Source organism: Phyllobates terribilis, unplaced genomic scaffold (assembly GCF_046119375.1).
Source record: "Phyllobates terribilis strain yellow unplaced genomic scaffold, ASM4611937v1 Scaffold_11__3_contigs__length_659146591, whole genome shotgun sequence".
Lineage (NCBI taxonomy): Eukaryota > Metazoa > Chordata > Amphibia > Anura > Dendrobatidae > Phyllobates > Phyllobates terribilis.
The window spans coordinates 583,593,659-583,617,581 of record NW_027362771.1 but is presented as its reverse complement, the minus strand read 5'-3'; the positions used below and the strand labels follow the sequence as shown (position 1 = coordinate 583,617,581).

Here is a 23,923-nt window from a genome sequence, read left to right as displayed (position 1 = left end):
ATAAATGATGGTCCAACTAAACGCAAACCGGATGGAATAGCATGCCGCTGCAAGATGCTGTGGTAGCCATGCTGGTTCAGTATGCCTTCAATTTTTAATAAATCCCCAACAGTGTCACCAGCAAAGCACCCCCACACCATCACACTTCCTCCTCCATGCTTCACGGTGGGAACCAGGCATGTAGAGTCCATCCGTTCACCTTTTCTGCGTCGCACAAAGACACGGTGGTTGGAACCAAAGATCTCAAATTTGGACTCATCAGACCAAAGCACAGATTTCAACTGGTCTAATGTCCATTCCTTGTGTTCTTTAGCCCAAACAAGTCTCTTCTGCTTATTGCCTGTCCTTAGCAGTGGTTTCCTAGCAGCTATTTTACCATGAAGGCCTTCTGCACAAAGTATCCTCTTAACAGTTGTTGAAGAGATGTGTCTGCTGCTAGAACTCTGTGTGGCATTGACCTGGTCTCTAATCTGAGCTGCTGTTAACCTGCGATTTCTGAGGCTGGTGACTCGGATAAAGTTATCCTCAGAAGCAGAGGTGACTCTTGGTCTTCCTTTCCTGGGGTGGTCCTCATGTGAGCCAGTTTCTTTCTAGCGCTTGATGGTTTTTGCAACTGCACTTGGGGACACTTTCAAAGTTTGCCCAATTTTTTGGACTGACTGACCTTCATTTCTTAAAGTAATGATGGCCACTCGTTTTTCTTTACTTAGCTGCTTTTTTCTTGCCATAATACAAATTCTAACAGTCTATTCAGTAGGATTATCAGCTGTGTATCCACCAGACTTCTGCACAACACAACTGATGGTCCCAACCCCATTTATAAGGCAAGAAATCCCACTTATTAAACCTGACAGGGCACACCTGTGAAGTGAAAACCATTTCCGGTGACTACCTCTTGAAGCTCATCAAGAGAATGCCAAGAGTGTGCAAAGCAGTCATCAAAGCAAAAGGTGGCTACTTTGAAGAACCTAGAATATAAGACATATTTTCAGTTGTTTCACACTTTTTTGTTAAGTATATAATTCCACATGTGTTAATTCATAGTTTTGATGCCTTCAGTGTGAATGTACAATTTTCATAGTCATGAAAATACAGAAAAATCTTTAAATGAGAAGGTGTGTCCAAACTTTTGGTCTGTACTGTATAAAATAAAAAAATATGTAGCGTGAAAATAAAAAAGGGAAAAAATGATTTTTTGATAATAAAGTAAAGAAAATAAAAACCGGAGACCTATCCGTCCTCACCTCTACCCTCGGATAATAGCTGCACCAGCTGGAAATCGTCCGGTTTACACGACTCAATGTTGTGTTTATGTAAGGCTTTCTGTATTACAATGCGGGATTTATCCTGGCTGGTGAGCTGGAGAAGAGACAAAATATTAGAAAATAACACTTTTTGTGGGTGTGGGGTGTGGGTGAGGTCATGCAAAAATGTAATCTGACAGAAAAAGTAAAAAAAAAAAAAAAAATTGTTAAAAAATGGTAGATGGGATGACAAGCCCCCATCATAGCTGTATTGGCAGCCATATTGATTGTCATCCATCTTTCCCAACAATCACATTGCCTCTTACCAGTATGCTCTTATATAGGTTTCCATGAGTGTTTTCCATACTGACACGGATAATACAGAGATCTGCAATCTGCTGGTTGTATACAGGGAGGGAGGGCGAGACTGGGGAGCGCGGTGACGAAATACATCGGGGTGCGTCTTCTCTGACCGGAGTGCTGGGTGGAGTGAGAGGTTCCATCATACTGCCCCGATCCTGCAGGAGTCATAAATCACACATAATATATGTATATAATCAGCAGAAGGATCAAATTAACCCTATAATATCTATCATTCCTGCTCCTGATTGTTAGTGAGCTCATAGACATGTATACTGCAGGTGTATACAGCGGCTTGCAAAAGTATTCACACACACACCCCCCTCCATGGCTTTTTACCTAGCACCAAATAGTCTAAGTTGGTAAAGTGAAGTGAGAAAAATATAGGTAGAAATTAGATTTTCGGGATAAAATAAATAAAAATTGGCATGTACATAGGTATTCACCCTTTTTGCTATGAAGCCCCTAAAAATTTCTGGTGCAAGCAATTACTTTCAAAAGTCACATGTTTAGTGGAAGGAAGCCCACCTGTGTGAAATCTAAAGTCACATGTCTGTCAGTATATACACTTTACCTTTTCTGAAAGGCCACAGAAGCTGCATCACCATTAAGAAAGAGGCTCCACTAACCAAACACCATGAGGACCAAGAAGATCTCCAAACAACACCATGAGGACCAAGATCTCCAAACAACACCATGAAGACCAAGGAGATCTCCAAACAACACCATGAAGACCAAAGAGATCTCCAAACAACACCATGAAGACCAAGGAGATCTCCAAACAACACCATGAAGACCAAGGAGATCTCCAAACAACACCATGAAGACCAAGAAGATCTCCAAACAACACCATGAGGACCAAGATCTCCAAACAACACCATGAAGACCAAGGAGATCTCCAAACAACACCATGAGGACTAAGGAGAAATCCAAACAACACCATGAAGACCAAGGAGATCTCCAAACAAGTCAGGAACAAAGTTGTTGAGAAGTACAAGTCAGGGTTGGATTATAAAAAAAAATACCCCAATCTCTGATGATCCCCCGAAAGCACCATCAAATCCATGATCATCAAATGGAAATAATATGGTACCACAACAAACCTGCCAAGAGAGGGCCGCCTACCAAAACTCTCAGCCTGGGAAAGGAGGGTATTCATCAGAGAGACAGCACAGAGACCAAAGGTAAGCCTGAAGGAGCTGCAGAGTTCCCAAGCAGAGACTGGAGTATCTGTCCATACGACCACAATAAGCAGTACACTCCACAGAGATGGCCTTTATGGAAAAGTGGCCAGAAAAAAAGCCTTTACTTACACACAAAAATTGTAATGCTCCTTTTCAGTTTGCCAAAAGACATGTGGGAGGCTCCGTAAATGTACGGAGATAGGTGCTTTGGTCAGATTAGACCAAAATTGAACTTTTTGGGCACAAAGGTAAACGCTATGTCTGGCGCCAAACCAACACAGCTCATCACCCCAAGAACACCATCCCCACAGTGAAACATAGTGGTGGCAGCGTCATGCTGTGGGGATGTTTTTCGGCAGTAGGGACAGGTAAAATGGTCCGAGTCGATGGGAAGATGGATGGTGAGAAATACAGGGATATTCTTGTCAGTCTGTCAGTGATTTGAGACTGGGACGGAGGTTCACGTCACAACAAGACAATGACCCAAAGCATACTGCTAAAGCAACACTTTAGTGGTTTAAGGGGAAACGTGTAAATATTTTGACGTGTCCTAGTCAAAGCCCAGACCTTAATCCAATTGAGAATCTGTGGTCACACTTGAAGATTGCTGTTCACCAGAGGAAACCATCTAACTTGAAGGAGCTGGAGCAATTTTGCCTTGAGGAATGGGCAAAAATCCCAGTGGCAAGATGTGGAAGGCTCAGCGGGGGCTGAATACAACTCTCAACATTGTCCCCTGCTCACGCTGATCTCAGCGCAAGCAGGGGACAATGATGAGACTTGCCTTCAGCACCCGACGCCTGGGAACAGCGGGAACTGTACCGCTGTTTCCCACGTGCCGGTACTTATCACACTGATGACACACAGATGTCATCCATGTGTCATCAGTGTGCATGTGTGTGAAATGTTTTGCGGCCCGTACTGTAGGTAAAAAATGGACATGTCAGCGTGTTTTGTCCACGGACATATGGTCCGTGGACAAAACACGCTGACATGTGCGCAGACCCATTCATTTGAATGGGTCTGTGTGTGTAAGTGTCTCCAGTACGTGTGGAAACTGGCACCACACGTACTGGAGACATGGACGTGTGAATGAGGCCTAAGGGTATATGGCAGTATACTAGTAATATTTGGTGGTCTGCTTATGACGTGGCATGTAAGGTTATATGGAGGTATATTGGTAATATGGAGGTATACTGGAGATATCGTGGCATGTAAGGTTTTATGGAGATCAGGTGGTGTTATGGTGATATGTGAAGGTAATAAGCTGGTGTATAAGGTTATATGGAGATATACTGTTTATACGGTAGCATATAAAGTTATATGAATGTAATATGGTGATATATGAGGTTATTTAGAGGCATACTAATTATACAGAGGTATATTAGTAATATGGTGGTGTATGAAGTGGAGGTATATGGGTTATATGTTATTTGGAGGTATACTGACTATATGGTGTATAAAGTACTATGGAGGTAAATTGTTTTTTTTGCGATGTGTGATGTTATATGATGGTATACTAGTCATGAGCAGGTGTATTGGTTATATGGAGGTATATGAGGTTATATGAGTGGGGATATATACATTTTATTAATTGATCTAAAGCCCCCCATACACATTAGGCTTATCTTGGCCAAACACCGATATCTGTGGGCTGGGCTCACAGTCTAATGCGTAAAAGAAGCCTCACAAGTCTCCCGGACAGATGATGTTGAAGAAGGAATCGGCATGCCCAGTTTTGGACGGCCAATCCTTTTGTTCCCAGAGTGACTTCTGGCAGCGACTCTCACAGAGAGCACAGGAGCGCTGGGCAGAGACGGGGGAGACAGCTGCTGGACGCACCTTTGTTCAGCTGACAGCCTTCTACAGTGCAGGATATTTACTTTGGTCTTTATATCATACATACAATACACCAGGCCTTGTGCAGCCACCTGGCTTTTGATCTTCCCACAACAATGAGGAGTTCTTTATGATGCCTACCAAAGCCTATGTGTAGATGAGAGCAGGAAAGGATAAAATCTTCACTTCTATATAAGAATTTACAGATAGGTTGTATCATTGCTTATCATGCAAAATTACCGTAACGCCCCGGCTGCTGGGGACAGTTTTTGACTTTGTTTGATGTCTATCATAGTTTACTGTAAATGTTACTGTTTGCATAGGACAAATGTCTAAACCTGAGTGTCCGGCCCTGTGACTTTACCTCCGCATTTCAAAGGAATGATAAGTACAGCGGCTCCACCAAGTCACTATCAACTGATAATCAGTCTGACCGCTTAGTGGATGAGGCTGAGGTCCGGGGTCTGTGCGGCCGCTCATGTTCTCCCCCCTGCATGTCTACATGGACCTTCTGCACTGGGCTCAGTCATGGGGAACCGAAAAGGGTCTTCACCAAACTATTCCCACTAAGAAGGAAGCTACAATTGTCTACAATGTCTTGTGCTGAAGATTAAGATTTCCCTTTACTGAAACTAAGGGGCCGAGGCTGAGCCCTGAAAAACCAGCCCTCTAGTTATGGAGTCAGCAGAGCGTTGGTGACTTTTCTGCCCTCTGCTCCTCAGCACTCGGCCCCCCGCTCTGTAACATTACGGGGTCTGAACTTTGTAGCTGAGTCGCTGCGGTTTCTTTCACTACTCAATAATATCACTCACAGGTGATGGGGGAAGATTTAGGAAAAAGAAATGTCATGAATGGACTTGTTACACCGGTGGCTCCTATTACAGGACAGCGCTGGTGTCAGGGAGCTTTTTACTACCAGCCGCTCTGTCACATGTTAGTAAAGGCAGATGGCATGGCAAGGGGCCAAATGCCATAATATGGGAGCGAGGAGCCAGAGGTTATACACAGGAAGGGTATTGGACCAGTTTTCATACACTAGGGAGAGGGGCTGGATGATATACACCAGGGACAAGGATCCAGATGTTATACACAGGGCGATGGGCCAGATTTTATACACAGGGGCAAGGGGCGGGATGTTATACACTGGGGGAGGGCCTAGGGACCAGATGTTATACGCCAGGGGGGTCGGATGTTAAACATGGGGTGGATGAGGGACCAGATGTTATACATCGGGGGCAATGGTACTGAGGGCAAGACATAGGGCCCAATTCTTTTCTCCATATAGTGTATATTAGATATATACAGGTATATTGGTCATATGATGGTGTATGAGGTTATATGGAGATATACCAGATATAACAGAGAAAATAAGGATTTGATACACTTCTGATTTTGCAAGTTTTCCCACCTACAAAGAATGGAGAGGGCTGTAGGGCTTTTATTGTAGGTACACTTCACGTGTAAGAGATAGAATCTAAAAAAAAAATCCAGAAAATCACATTGTATGATTTTTACAAATTTGCATTTTATTGCATGAAATAAGTATTTGATACAATAGAAAAACAGAACTTAATATTTGGTACAGAAACCTTTGTTTGCAATTACTGAGGTCAGACGTTTCCTGTAGTTCTTGACCAGGTTTGCACACACTGCAGCAGGGATTTTGGCCCCCTCCTCCATACAGATCTTCTCCAGATCTTTCAGGTTTCGGGACTGTCGCTGGGCAACATTGAGTTTCTGCTCCCTTCAAATATTTTCTATTGGGTTCAGATCTGGAGACTGGCTAGGTCACTCCAGGACCTTGAAATGCTTCTTACGGAGCCACTCCTTAGTTGCCCTGGCTGTGTGTTTCGGGTCATTGTCATGCTGGAAGACCCAGTCACGACCCATCTTCAATGTTCTTAGTGAGGGAAGGAAGTTGTTGGACAAAATCTCGCAATACATGACCCCACCCATCCTTCCTTCAATACGGTGCAGTCGTCCTGTCCCCTTTGCAGAAAAGCACCCTCAAAGTATGATGTTTTCCCCACCATGCTTCACGTTTGGGATGGTGTTCTTGGGGTTGTACTCGTCCTTCTTCTTCCTCCAAACACAGCGAGTGAAGTAGATACCAAAAAGTTCTAGTTTGGTCTCATCTGACCACATGATCTTCTCCCATGCCTCCTTTGGATCATCCAGAAGGTCATTGGCGAACCTCAAATGGGCCTGCACATGCGCTGGCGTGAGCAGGGGGACCCTGCATGCCCTGCAGGATTTTAATCCATTACGGCGTAGTGTGATACTAACGGTAATGTTTGAGAGTGTGGTCCCAGCTCTCTCTAGGTCATTGACCAGGTCCTTCCACATAGTTCTGGGCGGATTCCTGACCTTTTTCAGAATCATCCTTACCCCACGAGGCGAGATCTTGCATGGAGCCCCAGACTGAGGAAGATTGATAGTCATCTTGTGTTTCTTCCATTTTCTAATAATTGTGCCAGCAGTTGTTGCCTTCTCACCAAGCTGCTTGCCTATTGTCCTGTAGCCCATCCCAGCCTTGTGCAGGTCTACAATTTAGTCCCTGGTGTCCTTAGACAGCTCTTTGGTCTTGGCCATGGTGGAGAGGTTGGAGTGTGATTGATTGAGTGTGTGGACAGGTGTCGTTTATACAGGTAACGAGTTCAAACAAGTGCAATTAATACAGGTAATGAGTGTAGAGTAGGAGGGCTTCTTAAAGAAAAAACTAACAGGTCTCTGACAGCCAGAATTTTTGCTGATTTGTTTCATGCAATAAAATGCAATTTAATTATTTAAAAATCATACAATGTGATTTTCTGGATTTTTTTTAGATTCTGCCTCTCACAGTTGAAGTGTACGTACGATAAAAATTACAGACCTCTCCATTCTTTGTAGATGGGAAAACTTGCAAATTCTGAAGTATCAAATACTTATTTTCCCCACTGTACTGTATGTGGTAGTGTGTGGGGTTTTTATGAGTTATCAGCTACATAGTGGTTATAGTGGTGTATGGCATTACCTTAGCCGCGAGAGGCTCTGAGGGACACAGTGCAGCAATAAGCCCTTCATCTATCTCACAGCTGCTGCAGGAACCTGATGGAGACACACGGTCTCCATTCATCTTCGGACTGAACACTTCTGAGCCTAATAATAACCTGAAATAGATGACAATATAACTGAGCTGTTAAAATGGTGCATCAGTACATTTTACAGTAAGCAGGAAAGCAAGGCAAAGTCACAGGGTGTGGTTAGTGAAAGGGGAGGGGCTATACACCCAGGGAACCATGGGAATGTTACAATGGTGCCACAGTGAACATTCAGGGCACTTACGAGCTGAATCTCTTGGTCAGTTTCCGGCGGATTCGTGGAGAATTTGGACAGGAATCTGCTGGCGGCTCAATACTGCGAGATATCCTGTAACTGCAAGAATAAAGATGAATATGTTATTGTTGATATACAGACTCCAGACCTCAAAGTCTACAGCACAGGACCTAACATAACAATGAAGATGTTAATAGACTTAAGATGAGTGTCACTGGACAATAATATGGACACAGACTCTTGAATGGCTGCTTTAGCCCTAGTCCCCCTATGGCTGTGCAGGAGCAGCAAAGGAAGTCATACTAGTAATCACTCACCTTTTCCAGGTACAGATAAGGAAGAAAGACCTGAAAAAATGTTTTTGACTAAACAGAAAATGATGACTGATATTTGGTATTTTTTTACTTTAAGGAAAATAAGGGAAAATGTTAGTGGTATCAGGTATTATAGGCACCCAAATAAAAATTGAAGCTATTTTTTTCAGAGATCAAATGCATAAACATGAATCAAGTCTTGATAAAAATTATCTACCGTTTTGTGTCTACAGCTCAAATACAATCCTACATGTTTCCATGGTAAGAGACTACAAACAGCCCCTGTGTATTCTGATATGGATGATAAAGTGAGAGAATTCTGTATGGAGTTGTTATACTTAGAAGTAAAATTCCTCTTCTAGGATACATATTACCTACAAACGTAAGGCACCGCGATGGGGTCCAATGTACCCCCTTCCCCTACACACATGCAAATTGTTATACATTCTCTTTCAAGGTACACTATGTTTTCCCCAATGAACTCTTTTGGACACATTCCATGATATTGAATCGCTATATACTGTAGATGACATTTCTGCATACTCATCTCAATAGCATATGGCCAGATCTCCACACTAATAAAACATTCAGAAGATATAGTATCCATTGATTTATTTGTGAAGGAGACAGTCAGCAATCATTTAATTCATTGTACAAGATGACACCCAACGGTCACTAAAAAGTCGATTCCCATTGCACAATTTCAGAGAGGCAGTAGAATTGTATCGACTGATCACATATGTGAAATCCGTTTACATGACATACAACAGAAATTTAACCATGGGGTATTTTGAGAAACTTCTTAAGCAACGGAAGGAACAGCGCCCACCCAAAAGAATGAATATTACACAAAAAAAGAGCTCAGTTCGTACATATTGTATTTTCAATCCCTTTTCTTACTGTATCCGCAAACTTTTCCATAAATAATGGTTAATCCTGAGTAATGGTTATCTTTTTGGAGGAGGAATTTCAAATGCCCTTTCTTTAATGCTTCAGGCGACCACCAAATTTAAGAAGTAAACTTGTAAAAGGCGATGAGGGCTCTACATAAAGAGCTCGGACACTCTTACAGAAAAGAAAGGCTCGTTCCCGTGTCCGCATAGTATTCAAAGTAACAATGTTTGAAGGGCTATCCCAATCAGAGGTTATTTCACTAGTGACTCCACATTTGTAGTCTATGCTATCAAGTGCACCTGTGGTGAAACAACTCCACAAATTTGGAACAGGATTTCTCAACCTAACATAAGATACAAGAGGCATCTACCACTCCCTTACCAGTTTCAGAAAATTAATCACACAGTTGCCCAACTAAGGTTTCAAGTTTTAGAGAGACGTTCTGAATCCACTGCTTACGACTCAAGGCATTTAAAGAGGACCTGTCATCAGGTCAAAGTGGCCAGTTCCCACAGTTGGAAAGGAGACCGGAGGAGGCAACAGACAAGTCTTGTCTCCAGGAATGATCCCCGACCAGATCTTCAAACTATGTTTTCATTGTAAAACCGGAGCATTTCAGAAAATAATATACCTGTCTGCAATCGTGTAGTCAGGCTCTGATTCCTTTTGCCCCAGATTTGGGCAGCATGAAATAACTGCCCCAGGTTTGGTCAGACGAAGGTCCTGGATTGTGGACCGAAACGTCGCTCTCATTTGTGTTGGATCACATAAGAGTGAAAGCCTATACTCATTGTAAATATTGGCGTGCCGAGTTAAAGGGGTTGTTGCCTATCCACAAGATGGGTGATAACTTACTGATCGGTGGGTTCCCTGGTTGGCAGAAAGGGGAACATTTATCCCCAACGTTACAAGATGATGTAGCATGATGGTCGCCCAAATGTCATCCCATTAATTCTCTATGGGGTGGCCAGAAAAAGACAAGGTCAGTGCTCGACAGTCCCATAGAGAATGAACGGAGGGATGGACAACCTAAAAACTCACCCCCAGTATCCTTATGGAGGGGCTCTGAATAATCCCCTCCTTTGCGCTTTTACATTTATTTTGTTTATGGAAAGGTTAAACCCAAAATAACCAAAAAAATCAGAACTCCTCACCTCTGGTCCTCAGTCAGCTGCCGATGGGTGTAAAAAGCTTGTAAGATTTCCGGCTTTTGTGTCAGAACATAGTGACGACACGTGAGCTGAAGTTTCTGGATCTTACTCAAGACGTCATACTCCTAGAAAAAGTAGAGTGTGAGCTCTGCGGACAAGGTGGTGGTGATTATAGGGGACCTGGTATAGTGGTATTAGAGGGTTTGGGACAAGACTTACCTTTCTCCTCTTCTCAAAGTTTATGAGCCCACCCTGCAAAGAAGAGAAAAAGGTAAAAAGAGGAAGTGCTGAAGGACAAGCGTGTACTGCGGGGTCAATCAAAGGGGTCTCACCTCTACAGAGTCGGGCAGTGCTGTGTCCAGCATAACAAGGTCTGTTAGGAATGTCCCAAGATAAGGCACGGTCCCTTGAGCCGGTCTCTGAAATAAGATTTAAAGAGATTTATTTTAATTACTATCAGTTCTTTTATATCTATCATTTTTCTAATACAAAGCTCCAAACCTTCTACATATACATAGTTAAATAATAAAACTCTGATTCTCTGCAGCTACCACTAGAGGGAGCTCTGGAGGTTACTGCATACTCTCCATCAAACTCAATATTAAAGGGGTTGTCCAGTACTTTTAAAAAATATGCCAGTGTGTTTTAATGATAAATAGAAGCTTCTTTCTAATTACCTTGCGCTGCTGATACTGCCTGTGAGCGGCGCTGTCGGTGGCCGCTCACAGGCAGCACGTGACCCCCGGCTGCAGCCGGCGCTGACATCCGCTGATGTCATGATAAGTCCAGGTTGCAGCCGGGGGTCCCTCTTCCGCGTTCCACCAGTGGCTGCTGGGTTGTGGGCGGGGTTATTCCCCTGCGTCACACCCGGCATCCACCGCGCGCTCTCCCTGTTCTCATTCACTGGGAAAGCGCGCGGTGGGGATTAACCCCACCCACAACCCAGCAGCCACTGCGGGGACCCCAGCGCTGAGTCACGCCTCACTTGTCGTCACGTGGGGTCATGTGCTGCCTGTGAGCGGCCACCGATGGCGCCACTCACAGGCAGTATCAGCAGCGCAAGGTAATTAGAAAGAAGGTTGTATTTATCATTAAAACACACTGGCATTTTTTTAAAAGTACCAGACAACCCCTTTAAGTCTGCATGCAATGTGCTCCCTCTAGTGGTGACTGCAGGCAAGATAAAAATTACCATTTCATTTTAGGTTTATGCAGGGGATTTGGGGCAGCAAAAGTGATCTCTCCTCGCTATCAATCATGTCATTTTAAAGGGAATATGTCAGTAGGATTTTGCTATGTAATCTGAGAACAGCATGATGTAGGGCCAGAGACCCTGATTCCAGTGATGTATCACTTACTTCGCTGTATGTTATTGTTTTAACACAATCAGTGTTTTATAAGAAGGAGATTATTACTACAGGAGTAGGTGTCTCGTGCTTCCTAGTCCGGCAGTGCTGTGTAACCCTCCACCACTGATTGGTAGCTTTCTGACTATGCACAGTGTACACTGAAAGCTGCCAATCAGGGTTGTTGGCGGGGCTATACAGGACTCCACATTCTGAGCAATGCTAGATCTGCAGCAGAGAATAAATTGATTGTATAAAAATGACAGCATACAGCCCAGTAAGTGACACATCGCTGGAATCAGGGTCTTAGCCACTACATAATGCAGCCATAACTTTTTTATTTCTCCATCAACACAGCCATGTGAGGGCTTGTTTTTTACAGGACAAGTTGTTTTCTTGAATGTCATCATTTATTTTACCATATAATGTACTGGAAAACGGGCAAGTGTGCTGAAATTGCGAACAAACCTCCCCACCTCCACCACCCCCTCAATTATGACACTGTTTTTTGGGAATTGTTCTTAGAGTGTACATTATGTGGTAAAAATGACTTGGAATCGTGATTCTCCTCATCAGTACGATTACGGCAATACCAAACATGTCCATTTTTATTATTATTATTGTTTAATAAGTGGGAAAAAAAATGGAAATTTGTAAACAAAAATTTTTCAATTGCGTGACTATTTTCCGAGACCTGTAACATTTTCATTTTTCGGTCGATGGAGCTGACATCTTTATTGATACCGTAGATACGAAATTTTGCTCATTGCTTACTGCATTTTTTGCGGTGACCAAACAAACGCAATTTTGCCATTTCAATTTTTTTTCCTGTATGCAGATAGTCACTTCATCTTATATTATGATAGATCGGACTTTTATGAACGTGGCGATACCACATATGTGTATTATTTTTATATATTTTTTTAATACCTTTATTTTTAATGGTTGCACAAAAGACCGGCACTGACGTATGCTTGTAGTGAACTCAAGGTTTATTCCATATTCTTTAAGCATCAAATGTGACGCGTTTCGGTTTTTGAAAAAGGCTTTGGGTGGGCCGAAATGCTTTGAAGAATATGGAATAAACCTTGAATTCGCTACAAGCATACGTCAGTGCCGGTCTTTTGTGCATTTTTAAGTGTTGGACGCTATCCCTTGACATGATCACCACCTTTCTAGCGTCGACTAGAAGTATATTTGGATTCTATTTTTGATGGGTGAAAAAGGGAGGTGATACAAATTTTTATGGGTTTTTTTTAGTATTTTTTTCATAATTTTAAACTTTTTTTTTTATTTTTAACTGTATTTTGTAATCCCCATAGGGGACTCGAACCTTCGATCGTCCGAACGCTTGTACTATATACTGCAATATGAAAGTATTGATGTATATAAGGAAAAATCATGGTTTCTTTTGTAGACCAGCCACAGTCTGGGTTTCATTGGAACTTCATGATGGAATGCACGAGGGTCTTCAAAAGACCTTCAGCCGTCATAACAACCATTACGCTACGCACCCCAATGCCGATGCGCTGTTAATGCTGCTGTCAAAAATTGACAGCAGCATTTAACAGGTTAACAGTCGCAGGCAGTGCTCCGCTGCGCTGGTGACTGTTAGAGGCAGATCCCAGCTGTGACCCATAGCCATTATCTGCTGGGCAAGGTGCAGGCTCAGCCTGTGAGGAAGCTCCATACACCCACAATGTCGGGAAAGGGTTAAAATACGGTTGGTAAATAAGCAAGGAGCAGGAGATGGATGGAAGAGAGTATGACTGTAGGATCTGATTACACAGGGGTTTGTTTGTTTTTTTGTAGTCTTTTGCCATTGCTATGCATAGGAGCTGCATGCAGAAAACGGCAGAAAAAATGTAATCAAGACAATTTGCAAAGTTGCTTCAATTTCATTTTTTTTTTATGCAATAAAAGTGTTACAAAGGTGGAAATAGCCTTCAAGGAGCCCTTGACAGATTGGACAGGCGAGTCTCCATAAACTAGATGACAACAAATATGGCCACCATCAGGCTCGATTATGTTTTTTTTCTGTATCTGATCCCAGTTTTATCCCATGCTTATTACATGCCGGGGAAACCACTTTCAAAACTGTGTTTTCCCTGTGAAAAAAATCACAAAGCGTCGCAGTTTGTGGTAAAACGCTTTCTGTTTTTAAAATGCGCTTCATTTAACAAGGACATAAAGGAGCTGCAATAAAAAATAATAAAATAATATACAATAAATAAATAAAATAATAAAATTGCAAGAAGAGGCTATTATACTGCCATTCAGAAAGTCCGATAGTCCAGAATTGGGTGACGTACTATTGGAATCTTGCACATTACAGCTGGGTGTATTATGAAATGTGCTGCTGCCCCCTGTGAACCTCGGCTCCCTCGCGGGGTTAATATTATACCGCAGGACTAGTTACTCATTTCCATGTCACACCAGCATTGAACAGCAGCCAAGCGTGTGAGAGCCGAGTCGTTCCTGAGAACCTACCGTGGAGCGGACCTGCGACGCCGATCTCTGAAGTGGCCGGGGCTCGTTACGTGCGCTGTTTGACCTGCGAAGTGGGATTTCATCCTGGTGTAAGGGGTTAAAAAAAAAAAACATAAGAGGAGGAGACTGAGGAGCCCGGGAACATTCTTCATCCTTGCTGATGGTTTCCCTTTAGTAAAGCACCTTGTTTTTTTTCATTTTTGACCATTAACAACCCATAGAAATTGATGAATGCATTAAAGGGGTTGTAGCTCATAAATAGGGGGCTTGGGATGATGACCCCTCACCCAACCCCAGACACAGTCAATAATTGGCGCTATTCATGGAAAAACCCAGATTCTCTAGCCTCCTTTGACGCCGCTTAGACCAAGCCCTGGCCATCGGTACATATAGATTTACCTTTGTCAGGATTTCCCGGCTCATCTCGTGGTTGTTTTCATCTGAGAAGATGGCCGATAACTTGTGGAAGACGTTCAGGTTGTCTCTATGGGAGAGAAGCAATTAATTACCGATGAGGGGGGAGCAACAGGGACGGCAAAGTCTATGGGGATCCTAAATTTTGTCTTCCCCACCTGTACGGAGTGGCGCTGGGCCCCAGTGAGTATTGACACCTCAGTCGGTGCAGCAGGTTCCCATGCAGAGAGCAACAGTGAGGATGAGTTTGTCAGCAGTTGCTGCGCTCTGCATAGGCAGTGACCGATATGGCAAAGGCTGCACTGCGCTCTAACTTGGTTTTTGCATATTTTTTCTTACCCCAACTACGGTTAATAATAATAATAATTTTGATCTATATAGCGCCAACATATTCCTCAGCCATAAGTAACATAATACAATAATTAAAGCAAAAATAATGACGACCCTGCTCATAAGAGCTTACAATCTACATTAAGGTGGGGGTGACACAAAGTACAGGGGCTTATTTACAATGATGGTCCAGGCATTTTGAGGGGATGAGGGATAGATAAAGGCTGCATGAGCTCAAGTCATCACCAGCCAGTATCTGTAGTGCTTTTGGGTGAGGTGGAGTTTGACTTATGTTTGGAGAAATAATTAATGGGCTATAAAAATATAAAAGGACTTTGATTAGGGAACATGATAGGCCGCCCTAAACAGGTGTGTTTTTAGGGAGCACCTAAAACTGTAAGTTGTGGTTCGTCCTAATTTCTTGGGGTAGAGCATTCCAAAGAATAGGTGCAGCTCGGGAGAAGTCTTGGAGCCGCAAGTTAATGGAACTATGGTTAGGACCAGGGTATGTTCACACAATGATTTTTTGCACCGCAGAGTGTGGGCAGGAAAAATGTTGCATTTAGCGCGTTTTTAATGCATTTTTCATGTGTCATTTTTTAAGCATCTTTTATGTATTCAGTTTAATAAGAAAAAAAAAGCTGAAGGAATTGACATGCTGTAGTTTAAAAAGAAAACTCACCGCAGTGCAAAAAACGCAAGAAAAAAAAGCAGTGTATCCTACTAAGTCACGTGCTCCACACGTGACCGTGACGTCACGTCAGGTCCTGAAAGGCCCTGCACCATCGCCACATCGTTACGCGAGGTAATTGCGGAGCACGAGTCACCGGCCGGGACTCTGCTCCTCCACTCCTCGCCCCCCTCTACCGCTGACCCACTCACCCGGGGGACGCAAGCTCAAGTGAACGGAGGTAAGATCCACATCTCCGTTACCCACCACCGCATCCTCAAGACAAAGCTCCCCACAGCATCATGGAACGGAGGTAAGCTTTAAAATCTCCGTCATCCACAACAGGACTCTCTCCTACAGTGCCACCTTCAATAAAGCCAAGCCCTATCTGTTGCCTACCTGAATGCTCCACATTGCAGTGTAGCACACTGTTGTATCTGACACCTCATCCTCTCCTTACTACAGGTTCATACTAAGGAACCCTCACCATATCGCCTTCAGCTGGTCCTAAACACTATCCAGCACAACACCTCAACCAGGACCTCTTTCCATCAAGTGCCGGTAAAAAGTGTGACTGTATATACATTTATCCACGTTAACTCGTACTTCTCACAAGTACTTACTTTACCCACTTATCTACGCAGGTTCACACTAAAGAACCCTTACTATATCGCCTTCAGCTGGTCCTAAACACTATCCAGCACAACACCTCAACCAGGACCTCTTTCAATCCAATACCGGTAAAGAGCAGAACTGTATACAAATTTATCCACTTTAACTGGTGACATGTGATACCTAACTAATGCTTTATTGACCTCAACTAGCACCCTGCTGCAGCACACGTGGATGACCCCGCTACCTGTGTGTTTACACTACAACCACCAAACCGCCAGGTAACTATCCCAGGTAACTATCGCGGGTCCCCTAACCCTCAGCAACAATAGCAGTAATCACCACATCTACTAACTCATCTCCTCCTTATATTTTTCTCTCTAACAGAAGTCTCCCACCACCACAACAAATTGGTGCACCCCTCCAAAAACTATTGGACAAAAGTGGATCATAATCAGGATTTCATCCCTATCTTTGTCAATTTTATTTTCATTTTTAGTCTTATTACTTACTCTATGCTTTTATCCTTTTAAATTGACATTCAATAAACTGACATTTTAAAAGTAACAATTTTTGATCTTATCAAGTATTTCATTTAGGGTTCTTTTATTAACCCAAACCCTGGACTTTAGGGCAGCGCGAATTTAACTAACATATTTTTATTTCCGGTATCAAGCTTTGACACTATCTGGACAAGTAGTGGCTCTTGTTCTAAATTCGCTGCAAACCCAATTGACCACCTACCAGCGCCACTGCTTCTTGATAACTTATTTAGATCTAGAGTTAAGGATAGTTCTAGGGTTAGGGTTTGTCCCAGGATTAGGACTAGTGTTAGGGTTAGGTCTAGAGTTAAGGATAGTTCTAGGGTTAGGGTTTGTCCCAGGATTAGGACTAGTGTTAGGGTTAGGTCTAGAGTTAAGGATAGCTCTAGGGTTAGAGTTTGTCCCAGGATTAGGACTAGTGTTAGGCTTAGGTCTAGAGTTAAGGGTAGTTCTAGGGTTAGAGTTTTTCCCAGGGTTAGGACTAGTGTTAGGCTTAGGTCTAGAGTTAAGGGTAGTTCTAGGGTTAGAGTTTGTCCCAGGGTTAGGACTAGTGTTAGGCTTAGGTCTAGAGTTAAGGGTAGTTCTAGGGTTAGGGTTTTTCCCAGAGTGAGGACTAGTGTTAGGGTTAGGTCTAAAGTTAAGGATAGCTCTAGGGTTAGAGTTTGTCCCAGGGTTAGGACTAGTGTTAGGCTTAGGTCTAGAGTTAAGGGTAGTTCTAGTGTTAGGGTTTTTCCCAGGGTTAGGACTAGTGTTAGGGTTAGGTCTAGAGTTAAGGATAGCTCTAGGGTTAAAGTTTGTCCTAGGTTTAGGACTAGTGTTAGTGTTAGGTCTAGAGTTAAGGATAGTTCTAGGGTTAGGGTTTTTCCCAGAGTGAGGACTAGTGTTAGGGTTAGGTCTAGAGTTAAGGATAGCTCTAGGGTTAAAGTTTGTCCCAGGGTTAGGACTAGTGTTAGTGTTAGGTCTAGAGTTAAGGATAGTTCTAGGGTTAGGGTTTTTCCCAGGGTTAGGACTAGTGTTAGGGTTAGGTCTAGAGTAAAGGATAGCTCTAGGGTTAGAGTTTGTCCCAGGGTTAGGACTAGTGCTAGGGTTAGACCTAGAGATAGAGGTAGGACTAGTTCTATGGTTAGGCCTTCTTCACACTGCATTTGTAGAGTGTAATGACTAAGGGGCCATTGACTGAAACGATACGAAGGGAGTTTAAGTAAGCTCAGTTTGTGTTTTTTTCTGAGTGTCCATCCTTTCATGGACACATAAATGGAGCTGGCCAAGTTTCTGTGCCCATTTGAAAGCATGGATATTTTCAGGAAAAATGGAGTACTAAGAAAATACTGAAATAATGAAAGTTTGCCCTTTGAACTTCTTGTTATTTTTTGCTTTTTCCTGAAATCATACATAAAATCTTCAAAATAAGAGTTAGATATTATTATATATTTTTTTACTTTATATTTTTTATCACGTTTTTTTTTGCGTTTCGTTTTGGGTTTTTTTGCATACAAAACCTGTTTTCTTGACAGTAACATGCAGGTTTTGCAGACTTTTTTAGTTGTTTTTTTTGGTGCGGATTACATGTGTGATTTGTCAGCAGTACATGTTTACTCAAGTTAGATTTATTCACCTAAAATGAAGCAAAAAAAAACGCTGCAAAAATGCAGCAAAACCTGTTGTGAAAGTGCTGAGGATCTCAAATTCAGGCAGGAAAAAAAAACAAGCAAGTGCATGAGATTTCTGAAATCTCATAGCTTTTGCTGCTACTATAAAAAGAAGATTCTTAATTGCATAAAAAATGCAGCTAAAATAATGCTGCAAAGATGCAATGTGTGAACATAGCCTAATGGAGCTGTCCTTGTACCGCCTCAATATCTTGGAAGTATAGGTAGTGCCTGATTGTCCAAAATTATGGAGTCCTAGGAATTTTCCTAAGGCTATGTTCACACATCATGGTTTTTTCGGTGTCAATTTTCTGCAGCAAAACCTGATCTTCAAGGGCATTTTGTTCAGGATTTTTCTTGCAGTTTTGGTGCTTTTTTATGCGGTTTTGGTGCGTTTTTTTCACTGTCCTTCTGTCTCTTTTTATGCATGTACATAAAGTTCTGTGAAAAGAAAGAACCCCATTCTATTTTGGCATCAAAAACGTTGAAAAAACGCTGATACAAATTTTGATGCGTTTTTTCTCCACCCATTACTTCCTATGGGTGAAAAAACGTTCAAAAAATGCTGAAAGAAGTGACATGCTCTATTTTCTAAAAAAACATGCAAGGCACAAAATCCTGAACAAAAAAAAAACATGACGTGTGAACAGAGAATTCTCCCTTCTCATAGACTTTGCTGGTACTGCAAAACGCAGCTGAAAATTTGCATAAAAAACTGCATAAAAAATGCTGAAAAAAACATGATGTGAGACATAGCCTAAGTGTGAAGCTTTCACAGTTATTTCCACACTTCTACCCCCTTCTCCCAGAACATATAAATTTACTTTAAAATTAGTAAGTCTTGGCGTTACATTAATTACCTGCTCACTGCTGCCCATGATCTCTTCAGCCGATAGATTGAATTTGACTGAAGGGCCGACAATATGGCTCTAAGTGAGGAGAAGTTACGTAGAAATCTGCAGTACTGGAAAAAGAAAAGACTCCATGTCACATAGCTCCTCCCTTCTGACTGTGTCACCCTGTGGTGGTGGGAGCAGACTCTAAGTCACATAGCTCCTCCCTCCTGACTGTGTCACCCTGTGGTGGTGGTGGGAGCAGACTCCATGTCACATAGCTCCTCCCTCCTGACTGTGTCACCCTGTGGTGGGAGGAGCAGACTCTAAGTCACATAGCTCCTCCCTCTTGACTGTGTCACCCTGTGCTGGTGGGAGCAGACTCTAAGTCACATAGCTCCTCCCTCATGACTGTGTCACCCTGTGGTGGGAGGAGCAGACTCTAAGTCACATAGCTCCTCCCTCTTGACTGTGTCACCCTGTACTGGTGGGAGCAGACTTCAAGTCACATAGCTCCTCCCTCCTGACTGTGTCACTCTGTGGTGGTGGGAGCAGACTTCAAGTCACATAGCTCCTCCCTCCTGACTGTGTCACCCTGTGGTGGGAGGAGCAGACTTCAAGTCACATAGCTCCTCCCTCCTGACTGTGTCACCCTGTGGTGGGAGGAGCAGTCTTCAAGTCACATAGCTCCTCCCTCCTGTGTCCCCCTGTGGTGGAGAATACTCAATGTCACATAGCTCCTCCCTCCTGTTTATGTCACCCCGTAATGGGAGAATCCGACTCCACTTCACATAGCTACTCCGTCCTATGTCCCCCTGTGGTGGGCGGAGCATACTCCATGTGACATCTCTCCTCCCTCCTGTAACCCTGTGATGGGAGGAGCAGATTCCATGTCACACAGCTCCTCCCTCCTGACTTTCACCCTGTGGAAGGCGGAGCAGACTCCTTTGTCACATAGCTCCTCCCTCCTGTGTCACCCTGCGGTGGAAGAAGCAGACTCCATGTCACATAGCTCCTCCCGACTGTGTCACACTGTGGTGGGAGCGGCAGACTCCATGTCACATAGCTCCTCCCTCCTGTGTCACACTGTGGTGGGAGCGGCAGACTCCATGTCACATAGCTCCTCCCTCCTGTGTCACACTGCGGTGGGAGCGGCAGACTCCATGTCACATAGCTCCTCCCCCGACTGTGTCACCCTGTGGTGGGAGAAGCAGACCCCATGTCACATAGCTCCTCCCCCGACTGTGTCACCCTGTGGTAGGAGAAGCAGACTCCATGTCACATAGCTCCTCCCCCGACTGTGTCACCCTGTGGTGGGAGAAGCAGACTCCACGTCACATAGCTCCTCCCCTGACTGTGTCACCCTGTGGTGGGAGAAGCAGACTCCACGTCACATAGCTCCTCCCCTGACTGTGTCACCCTGTGGTGGGAGAAGCAGACTCCATGTCACATAGCTCCTCCCCCAACTGTGTCACCCTGTGGTGGGAGGAGCAGACCTCATGTGACATAGCTCCTCCCTCCTGTGGCGTTTTGTACATTGGTCACACCTGTGCGATAGAGATCCACTTCTCCAGCACTTTGGCCCTCATCTGTGGCTTCATCTGGATATCGCTCAAGACGGATGCGGTCACACAGGCAGCCACTGCATTGAACTGGGCTACGGTGGCTCGGACGCTCGGAGCAACATGTCTATTCTCCTTCTTGTCACGTTGAGACCAAATACTCCCAAGACAATGACAGGACTGCAACTTCTGGAAAAGATCCTGGAGCAAGACATGGGATGATGAGATATTCATCAGTGAGATGAGGTCCAGTATATTTCCCAAATGTCTGGGGGCAAAGTTTGTGACAAATGATGTGTGACTATAGTTGGGTGTGCACATCCATGAGCATCTTGAATATAAAGCACCGGCCCTGACCTCGTAGTACAAATATTGTACGCACTTACCACATCTATCAGCGTCAATTGTTCCGCCACATCCTGAGGAGGGTATGACAATAAACATGTGGTATCTGCGGAGGTGTCACAGTCACCTTCTGCTGGTCGGATTATAGATGTCCAATCTGGTTGAGAAAAAAGGGTCAGTCTCATGGAAGAGATTCTGGAGATGTATGAGAAAATTGATCTTACCTTTGGGTGAAGAGTCGTCCTCTCCCTCTTCTTCTAAGCTCTTGACCAAACGAAGGAGCTGGCTGGGGTTCTCCCGGCTGTCTTGGGTTATGTAGGAAGAGATGAGCTGCAAACATTGCGGAGAATCGCAGAAGTCTTGAGGGTGTCTTTCTAACCAGGTTTGAAGGACACCACGTACCACTCTAAAGGAACAATATGGTCTTTTTTGGTAAAATTGGTTCCTTTAGCCAGGACTATTTTTAATGTATGTCCCCTAGCCAAAATGAGAAACTGATTGTGGTCCTGAATCCTAGATAGAGCGGCCATATATGGAACCTCTACCTTTCACAATGACAGAGCGATAATACCATCCAACCAAAAAGAGGTGGAGAGGTGACCACGCACGCTTGGGATGCCACTATGTGAGGTCTAAGATAGTCACAGGCTTGGCTTGCTCCATAACTCCCATGGGCTTAAAGACTTCCACTATACTGTATGTCTGGGTCAAGGACGTCAAAATAAACCACCCACTCCACAATTTTTTTTACAAATTGGCTTGTTATTAATTTTTTTACCCATTTTTCCACCAACCTTAATTTGACCCTAAACCAAAGAAGTTATACCTACAGGATTATGGATTTAGTTGACCCCTTTCATTTGAGAATCAGCTCTTATCACTGACATGTTCAGAAAAATCTGAATGTTGATTTCCCCTTTAAGAAAACCAACCCATTCCCGGTACAGAAAAGTCAATTAAGCCTAGTGTGGTGGAGGAATACACAATATATGTGACACCAGGCTTTGACTGGCCCACTGGAGAACAGGAGAATCCTCCGGTGGGCCCCTGTGCAAGAGTGGGCCACCCCCCTCTTATATGAGCAGTACTTGGCCATATATACTGGAATCACTATGTGCAGACAAAGGCAGCATCTTATTCATTTAACAATCTACCCAGTTCATTGTTATATAAATGTGTGATTGAGGATGATGTCACATTTGCATGTAGTTGAAAAGTGGGGCCCTGGAGTTGGTTACTGGTGGGCCCTTGGCACCCCAGTCTGACACTTTGTGGCACTGACCTCTGCACAGTTGGAGCGTCTGGAACAGGGCTGCCAGGTATCGTAGGCTCCTTATCACCAGCCTTTTCAAGACGCCTGAAGAAGAAGTTATGAAAACTTTTTAGGCAGAGGCTTCTTAAGAAATGGTTAAATATGGGAAAACTCTAACTCCACAAATTCTATGCACATCCCTTGTCTAGGATATGTTCGCAAAGTGATGGTTTTCTTAAGATAAAATTTCAAGAACACATGGGATTTGTTCACCTAAAAAGAATTCATTGGCGTATGTTCACACAGAGTTTTTGAGATGTGGATTTTGAAGTGAAATAAAGAGTATTCCGAGAGTATTTGAAGCGTTTTTTTTTTTTACATTTAGACCCCATTTTTGGATATGCGGACTATGCTTCCTTTGGGCATAAGAACAAAATACTGTTTACTAAGACAGTTTTGATGAATAAGTCCATTGTGCTTCACCATATAGGGGCTACACATGAAGAGTACACCCAGGCAGTCAATTGGTTAACCAAAAAATGCTTCTGTCCAATGTATATAAATAAAAAAAACAAATTGTATGTCTTGATTTGATCAGGTCAAAATGAAAAATTTGCTACAAAAACATTAGGCGTAAAGAACTGAAGAACCTGGGTTGTAGCTACACGTTTCTTCACATGGGGCAAATACTTTGTATGCTACCTCTCATCTAAATACCCTGTAGAAGAACACAAGATCTCCTCTTACTACACCCCTGAACACATTATGACCTAAAAACCAAAGGGTATCAGGTTGGACTGGTCAACCTCAACAAAGGATTTTCCAGTGGTTTCCAAACTCTGACACAATAATAGGCCTCAAAGGTCCAGCACAAGCCAACACAATTTGGATGTGACTAGAGCCAATTACTTGCCATTAGGGTCTATTTCTTATGGACCGATTCCCCAAAAACCTATTATATCTTATTGATGTTAGGTCCTGAGGATAATATTTCTTCTGATGGGTCCAAAGAATCCCATTCCGACACTAGTATGGTGGATGACAGAGAAGAAAGAAATTGAAGAAAGTATAAAAATGGTACAGATGAAAGAAGGACATCTCAGGTAACATTAGAAGGCCAAAGAAAAAAGGTCCAGAGAAGAAGTATGGTCTATATGCTGTTGTCCCCACCTGTCAAGTAGAAGCTCCATGACCTTTTCAGGTGAGGTAAAGGCACGGTAGGTACTCAAGAAGGTGGGCACATACCCAGGATCACTTCCCTGATACTCCACCAGAAGGTTCTCCACCAGCTTCTCCAGAGTCCCAGCACGGAGACTGCGGACCTTACACGTCTTATAATGGACATAACCAGGAGAGGATGCGATATCCTGAGGGCAATGGGAAAATGTTAAACAAAGTAGAAGATGAGCCAAGAGGTGGAAAGAGGAGAAGAAAGAAAAATATTAAATTAAGAAGAGATAAACATCCTACAAGAACAAGGAGTCATGTATCCACCAACTATATAAAAAGTATAAATTTTATTAGAAAAGCAAAAGATACAATAATAAACATGAATTGATAAAACCTGAATCAAAGGT

At 43.3% G+C, this 23,923-nt stretch overlaps 1 protein-coding gene and 1 long non-coding RNA gene across 5 annotated transcripts in view; one reads left to right on the top strand and one right to left on the bottom strand.

Moving 5' to 3' along the window:
- RGL3 (ral guanine nucleotide dissociation stimulator like 3) overlaps positions 1-23,923 on the bottom strand; it is a 51,150-nt gene that overhangs the window by 8,944 nt on the left and 18,283 nt on the right. For all 4 annotated transcript variants that reach the window (XM_073654278.1, XM_073654275.1, XM_073654276.1 and 1 more), the window contains 15 exons: positions 23,517-23,713; positions 22,377-22,451; positions 21,319-21,500; positions 21,136-21,251; positions 20,735-20,950; positions 19,215-19,318; positions 14,537-14,621; positions 14,138-14,221; positions 10,634-10,720; positions 10,521-10,553; positions 10,305-10,426; positions 7,952-8,041; positions 7,641-7,776; positions 1,571-1,762; positions 1,245-1,359 (listed from right to left, as the gene is read on the bottom strand). In XM_073654278.1, the coding sequence (XP_073510379.1) occupies positions 1,245-1,359; positions 1,571-1,762; positions 7,641-7,776; positions 7,952-8,041; positions 10,305-10,426; positions 10,521-10,553; positions 10,634-10,720; positions 14,138-14,221; positions 14,537-14,621; positions 19,215-19,318; positions 20,735-20,950; positions 21,136-21,251; positions 21,319-21,500; positions 22,377-22,451; positions 23,517-23,713 (1,834 nt within the window). The remainder of the gene's footprint in view (positions 1-1,244; positions 1,360-1,570; positions 1,763-7,640; positions 7,777-7,951; positions 8,042-10,304; positions 10,427-10,520; positions 10,554-10,633; positions 10,721-14,137; positions 14,222-14,536; positions 14,622-19,214; positions 19,319-20,734; positions 20,951-21,135; positions 21,252-21,318; positions 21,501-22,376; positions 22,452-23,516; positions 23,714-23,923) is intronic.
- Positions 14,001-16,445, top strand: LOC141167000 (uncharacterized). The gene is made up of 4 exons (XR_012251374.1): positions 14,001-15,864; positions 16,017-16,112; positions 16,196-16,291; positions 16,376-16,445. It is a non-coding gene; the product is annotated as an uncharacterized lncRNA (long non-coding RNA).